The 7,011-nt window shown below is 51.9% G+C and overlaps 1 protein-coding gene across 1 annotated transcript; it reads left to right on the top strand.

Annotated features, from left to right (window-relative positions):
- Positions 1-229: 229 nt before the first annotated feature.
- LOC128947405 (olfactory receptor 14J1-like) lies at positions 230-4,744 on the top strand (the record flags this gene model as incomplete). Its single annotated transcript, XM_054291664.1, has 2 exons — positions 230-691; positions 4,679-4,744. Coding segments are annotated over 2 exons (528 nt in total), but the record flags the coding sequence as incomplete, so codon positions are not given.
- Between the last annotated feature and the right edge of the window lie 2,267 nt (positions 4,745-7,011).

Here is a 7,011-nt window from a genome sequence, read left to right as displayed (position 1 = left end):
CCACCTGCACACGCCCATGTTCTTCTTCCTGCTCAACCTGGCCCTCACTGACCTGGGCTCCATCTGCACCACTGTCCCCAAAGCCATGCACAATTTCCTCTGGGACGCCAGGGATACCTCCTACTCAGGATGTGCTGCTCAGGTATTTTTCTTTATGTTTTTCATTTCAGCAGATTTTTACCTTCTGACCATCATGTGCTACGACCGCTACGTGTCCATCTGCAAACCCCTGCACTACGGGACCCCCCTGGGCAGCAGAGCTTGTGCCCACATGGCAGCAGCTGCCTGGGCCAGTGCCTTTCTCAGTGCTCTCATGCACACAGCCAATACATTTTCCCTGCCCCTGTGCCATGGCAATGCCCTGGGCCAGTTCTTCTGTGAAATCCCACAGATCCTCAAGCTCTCCTGCTCACACTCCAACCTCAGGGAACTGGGGCTTCTTGCTGTTAGTGTGTGTTTAAATTTTGGTTGTTTTGTGTTTATTATTTTCTCCTATGTGGAGATCTTCAGGGCTGTGCTGAGGATCCCCTCTGAGCAGGGACGGCACAAAGCCTTTTCCACCTGCCTCCCTCACCTGGCTGTGGTCTCCCTGTTCATCAGCACTGGCTTTTTTGCCTACCTGAAGCCCCCCTCCATGTCCTCCCCATCCCTGGATCTGGCCCTGTCAGTTCTGTACTCGGTGGTGACTCCAGCCCTGAACCCCCTCATCTACAGCCTGAGGAGTCAGGAGCTCAAGGCTGCTGTGAGGAGACTAATGGCTGGATGCTTTCAGAAACATTAAACTGCTGCCAAATTTCTGAAAATCACTTGTAATAAAAGTCATCTTTGATACTTCTTGTTTGTTTAATTGTGGAGGGAGGGGTTCCCTTTATTTTAATTTTTTTATCTTGTCCACATAGAAATGTCATTGTTTGTGCCATTTCTCATTTTGTTTCTCTCCGCCTTCCCTGTGGTCCAAGACTATGTCAATGAGTGGTTGCGCTCTCAGTGGCATTAAAGGAACTAAAGGATCTCCCAGCAAAGTTTTCTGCAGAGATGCACTTTGGCTGCCTTCTCTGGAGCTGCAGCAGCAATGTCTGTGTACAGAGCAGGGGGCAGATCAGTGCTGGCACAGCAGCTCTGCTCCTGGAGGCCACACCATTCCTCATCCAGGACAGGAGCCATTGGCCTTCTTGGCCACCTGGGCACACTGCTGCCTCGTGTCCAACCTGCTGTCCATCAGTCCCTGCAGGTCTCTTTCTGCCTGGCTGCTGTCCAGCAACTCTGTCCTCAGCCTGTAGCGCTGCAGGGATTGTTGTGGTCAAAGTGCAGGACCCAGCACTTGGACTTGTTAAACCTCACCTTGATGGATTTGGACCCTGGATCCAGCCTGTTCCATGAGGCCCCAGAGCGTCCCAATGGTTTCCACATTTCTATGAGGTCTCCCAGTGTCACAATATCCCTTTGTTTCCATGGGACCCCTTGGTGCCACCAAGTCCCTTGGGTCCTTGGGCCCCACAGTGTCACAATGGTGCCATGGTTCCCCCAGGCCCTGCAGTGTCACAATCCATGGTTCCATGAGGTCTGGCAGTGCAGCAATGCTCTCATTGCTTCCACAGTGTCACAATGGCCTCTTGGTCCCCACAGCCACCATGGTGTCAAGCATGTTTCCTTCATTCCAGGAGTCCCTGAGGAGCAGAACTGGCCCCTTGGTTCCATGGGACCCTGCAGTGTCACAATGGCCCCATCTGACACCAGGTCCTGCTCTGTCACAATGCTCTGCATGGTTCCACAAGGCCCTGTGGGGTCACAGTGGCCTCTTGGTTCCATGAGGCCTCAGAGTGCCACAAGGAATTCCTTGGCACTGCAGTGTCACAATGGAGTTCTGGTGACACATGATCCTGCACTGTCACCAGGGACCCTTGGTTCCATGGGGCACCATAGGGTCACAATTGTTCCCTCAGTTCCCAGAGTCCTTACAATGGAGCAATGGTCTCTTGATTCCATTGTCCCCAGGCTCTCCCCAGGGTCTCCTTGGTTCTGCAGTGGCATGATGGCCCCTTGGTTCCACAAGGCCCTGCAGAGTCACAGTGGCCTCTGTGGTTCCACCAGTACCCATACTGTCACAATGGACTCCTTGCTTCCATTCAGCCCCACAGTGTCACTATGGCCCCTTGGCTCTGTGCTGCCATGTCGTACACAGTGTCACCATGGTCCTCTTAGTGCCATCAGGCCCCACAGTGTCACAATGGCCCCTTGCTTCCCCAGGGCCCTGCAGTGTCACAATCATCAGAGAATCAACCAGGCTGGAAAAGACCTTGGAGAGCATCAAGGCCAACCCAACACCACCTTGTCACCCAGACCATGGCACTCAGTGCCACATCCAGTCTTTCCTTAAACACTTCCAGGGATGGTGACTCATCCACCTCCCTGAGCAGCCCTTTCCAATGCCCAATCACCCTTAGTGTGAAGAATATTTCTTAATGTCCAGCCTAAACATCCCCTGGTGCAGCTGAAGGCTGTGTCCTGCTGTCCTGTCCCAGTTCCCTGGGAAAAGAGCTGGACCCCCACATGGCTGCACACTCCTGTCAGGGAGTTGTAGAGAGTGATGAGGTCTCCCCTGAGCCTCCTCTTCTCCAGGATAAACAATCCCAGCTCCCTCAGCCACTCCTCACAGGACTTGTGCTCTAGAGCCCGCCCCAGCCTTGTTGCCCTTCTCTGAAGATGCTGCAGCCTCTCCATGTCCTTCTGAAATTGGGGGGCCCAGAAGTGGACACAGCACTCGAGGTGCTGCCCAACCAGTGCCCAGCACAGGGGAAGAATCACAGCCCTGGTCCTGCTGGCGACACCATTCCTGATCCATAGGAGAGCCAGGGGTTGGATGAGGGAAATGGCGGGGTGGGGATAGGAACAAAGTGTGATTGATTGTCAGCCATGAAGGGTCTTGACTTTCATATCTATTCAGACTGCATTTGAAGGGGTTAGGGGTCAATATCAACTGGACATTGCTGATACCAATCTATAAACAAGAAAAGAAAACTGGACAAAACCAGTTCTCTCTGCTTAGTTTTCAATATACCATATTCACTTTAAATACACCTCTGAAATCTGACTAATTAACCACAGAACAATTGAAAACTTCAAATTTTCCCACGGGGTTTTCTTGTTTAAATGTTTTAAACAAATGTTTAATAGCCTTTTTCACTGAATTCTTCAACTGAGTAGCTCAAGAAAGAAGAGGCCTCTGGAGGAGTAAAATTCATCAGCAACCTCCAAGGTGCTGAGGATCCATCCCCATCAGAGTGGCAATGAACAGAAATGGGCACAGCTTTGTGGCTGCCCCAGCTCTGGGATGGGCCCTGGGCCTGGAGCAGGAGCAGCTCTTGAGGGCCCCAAGGCCAGGGCTCTTGTGCTGCCCTGGGCAGATGGGATGGCAGCAGGGGCTGCAGAGCTCTCAGCACCTCAGGCCGAGGGGAGCAGGGCAGCCAGGGAGCCTCCTTTGGCCTTGGCCAAGCACCTTCCCCCATGGTTGGGGCTGAGTCCTGTGGCAGCTGCAGCTGCTGCTGTGCCCTTGCCAGGGGCTGAGGCCGTGGGGCAGTGCCCAGAGAAGCCTGGTCTGAGCAGAGCTGTGTGGCCAGAGCCAGCTGGGCTGGGCTGGGGAGAGGCCCTTGGTGCTGCCTAGAGCTCAGGGCACCTGGCAGAGCTTGCAGGGAGCTGGGCTGGGCTCAGACAGCCTGGCCTAGAAACCATCAGTGTCCATCTCAGCCTGGCTGAGCATGCAGGGACAGGACTCAGGCCAGGCCTTGTGGGGCAGGGCCAGCACCTGTGCAAGGCATTGAAAACAGGCAAGTGGCCCAGAGAGGAGGCTGCTCTGTGCCCTTGGTGGCGTGGACAGAGCAGGGAGGAGGCCCAGGACATTTGTCAGCACCAGCCTCTGTGCCCAGCCCTTGGCAGCCCTGGCTGCTGAGCCCAGCTTTGGCCTGGACTGAGTTTGGCTGTGGCCCAGCTCCATCGTCCTGTGGGGCTCAGGGCCTATTCGCAGCCATGGCCAGCCCTGGCTGCCTCTCTGCTGGCCCAGAGGCTGGCAGAGCCTGGGGCAGGGCTGTCTGTGCAGCCCCACAGGTGCCACGGGCTCTGCAGGAGCTGGCAGAGGCTGCCCAGCAGAGAGGCCATGGGGCACAGAGCCCCAAGGCTGCTGTGGGCACCACGGCACAGGGGCCGTTCCCAGCCGCAATGCTCCTGGCCTGGGCTGGGCCTGCACAGGCGCTGGGCCACCATGGCTGGGCCGGCACAGGGCCACCAAGGGGCCACGCAGCTGCTGCCAGGGCTGACAGCAAGGCCAGGCACACAGAAGCAATTGCTGAGCATGGCCTGCGCTGGCCAGGCCTGACTGTGCCAAAGGCAGAGCTCAGCTGCCCCTGGGGGCTGCAGGAACAGTCCAGAGCCCAAAGAGCCTTCATGGCTGGGCTGGAGACCAAGGCTGCAGCAGGGAAATGCAGGGCTGCTGTGGGATGGGGAGGGCATTGAATTCCAGCGCACACCTCAGCTCTCTGATGATCCCAGCACCATGCTGGGCCCTGTTTCAGACTGGAGCAGAGCAGATGTTGATGGGACAGGGGCCCTGCAGGGCTGTCAGGGACCTGCAGCTTACAAGGTGCTCTGCTCTCCCTCAAGTGCTCTCTGAGTTATCCAATCCCAGCTGGGCATCTCAGGGCACAAGTGGCACACGGCACAAGCCATGAACTGGCTGTTCATGGGCACATAACTGATGTCAGCCTGGATAGGGGCACAGCTTTTATTACCTGTTAGTTTCATAATATACAAGCAAATCTTTATTATCTGGTTCATTTGAGTACTGTTAAGAAATGGCACAGTTTTCCCATCAGGAGCAGGAATTTCCTGGAGGTGTACAGATGGCAGGAGGAAAAATGCTGATCTTGCCTTCTACTGGTTTGACCAATATTTTCTTTATTACTTCCTCTCTATTTTCCTTCAGGTGTTTTCAGCTCTTCTGTTGAAAAGGCCATGTATAAGGACATCTCTTCCTTTACAGCAGGTGGATCTATGTACTTCTACTGCTCTCTCATTTCCTCCTCTAGATGCTCTCTGGTCATTCAAGTGCCTCTCAACTGACTGGCTTCATGCTTTGAGCTGGAAGAAATTGCCCAATATTTCTGAAGTTCAAATAAATATATAATAAATATAATCTTAATTGTGTTTTTATCTATCACAGAATTACCTTATGTCTTGGTCTAAAACTATTCCTGTACAGAAATCCCTTGGGGATGGTGGACATGTCAGATGCCACTGGGACATCACAGAGAGCTGATGAAAGAGCTGTGATGGTTGTTAAACTGTTCAAATATTCAACTTGTGTTTGTTGGCAAGAAACCTTTCTGTGCCTCTGAGTGTCACCAGTCCCTAAGCCCAAAGGACACAAACCTGATGAGATGTGGTTCCCACTGCAGGGGCTGCACATGGACCTTGGCTCTGCACAGGAGAGCTCTTCGTCCCCTTTCTCTCTTTTCCTCCCTCTGGGCATGGAGGGAGCTCCTGACTTCAGCGTGTGACTCGTGTGTGCAATGAGCAAATCTGGGCAGAATTGGGGCAGGGAGGGTTTGGGGGGACATTGGGATCCGTGCTGGGCACAGAAGGTGTTTTCCATTGCTCTCAGGCTGTCTGCTGTAGAATGTGGATTTAATACCCAGCAAAGGAATGACTTTTGCATTTGATGGAGCTGTGCCTTCCCTTGGCTTTGTTGGCTGACAAGAAATGAACATCCCTCTGTGTCTTGGGCAGCTCCTTCTCCAAGGAAAGTAGGTGGGAGTTGGAGCCAAGGAGCTGAAAGCTGCAGGTGCAGCCTGGGCTGGAGGGAGCTCAGATTTGCACAAGGCTGCTCTGAGTGCCAGGGCTTGGATGGGGGAAATGGTGGGCTAGGGGTAGGGACAGAGTCTGATTGATTGTCAGCCATGAGGGGTCTTGATTTTCATATCTATTCAAACTGAATGAGGAGGTACTTGGATTCAGTGTCAATAGGAGACTGCACAGACTGATTTATGAACAGGAAAAAGTCCCAAACAGGACCTAAAAAATGTTTTCTCACTGTCTTTTTAAATATAAAGCATTCACTTAGAACACACTACTGAAATCTATCAAATTAACCACAAATATTTGAACACTTAAATCAACACTTAAATCAAACTCCAGAGGCTTGGGTTCTTAAGGTGTTCTGAATGTTAATGAGCCCTGGGACACTGAATTCCTGCACTCAAGAGCTCAAGGCTGAATAAGCCTCTGGAGCCGGAAAATTCAGCAGCAGCCTCCAAGGTGCTGAGGATATCAGCAGCCCCCACTGAGGCCATCCCTGCCCAGAGACCGTGGGGGAATGGGCAGACAAGAAGAGTGTCCCTGGGGCTGGGGCAGCACAACTCAGAGGCACCAGCGGCTCCAGCTGGGCAATGGAGTGTGGAATGTGGCTGGGAAAGCCCTGCCTGGGCTGTGCCAAGCAGGACAGACAAGCCCTGACTCCCATCCACTAAAAAACAACTCTCTCAATGAGATATTTAAAAGAAATTACAATTGTTTGTGTACTCTGAGATGGACTCTCTAGACAAATACCAACAAGAGATTCTCAGGAGCTCAAAACAACAAATCAGCCTTTACTGGCAACTTTAGAAAATCAGACAAACTTTGCCAAAAGATTTATTATGACACTCTAGTGGGTTTTCATTTGTTAATTTAAGATTTTTCTAATCTTGAGATTTCTTAATTGATGTATTGATGAGTGTGGTGGGTTTTAGTTTCAGTTAATTATTTATGGATTTACTTTTATTACTTTTTAAAACTCCTCTATGTCAAACTATGCCAGATATTTGATCAACAAAAAACACTTCTAAAAACATTGACTTGGCCCATTCAACTTCACAGTCTAAGCCTGGTTAACTTAATGTTAATCAAAATTTGCAGGAGCACAGAAACAGAAGAAGAAGACATAGAAAGAGAAAGACAAAAAAGATACAGAGAAGCACACAG

This window comes from Melozone crissalis, unplaced genomic scaffold (assembly GCF_028551555.1).
Source record: "Melozone crissalis strain CALT ecotype California unplaced genomic scaffold, PUWL_Pcris_2 ptg000104l_1, whole genome shotgun sequence".
NCBI classification, from domain to species: Eukaryota; Metazoa; Chordata; class Aves; order Passeriformes; family Passerellidae; genus Melozone; species Melozone crissalis.
Note: the sequence above shows the minus strand (reverse complement) of the source record. Positions and strands in the feature narration are given on the sequence as shown.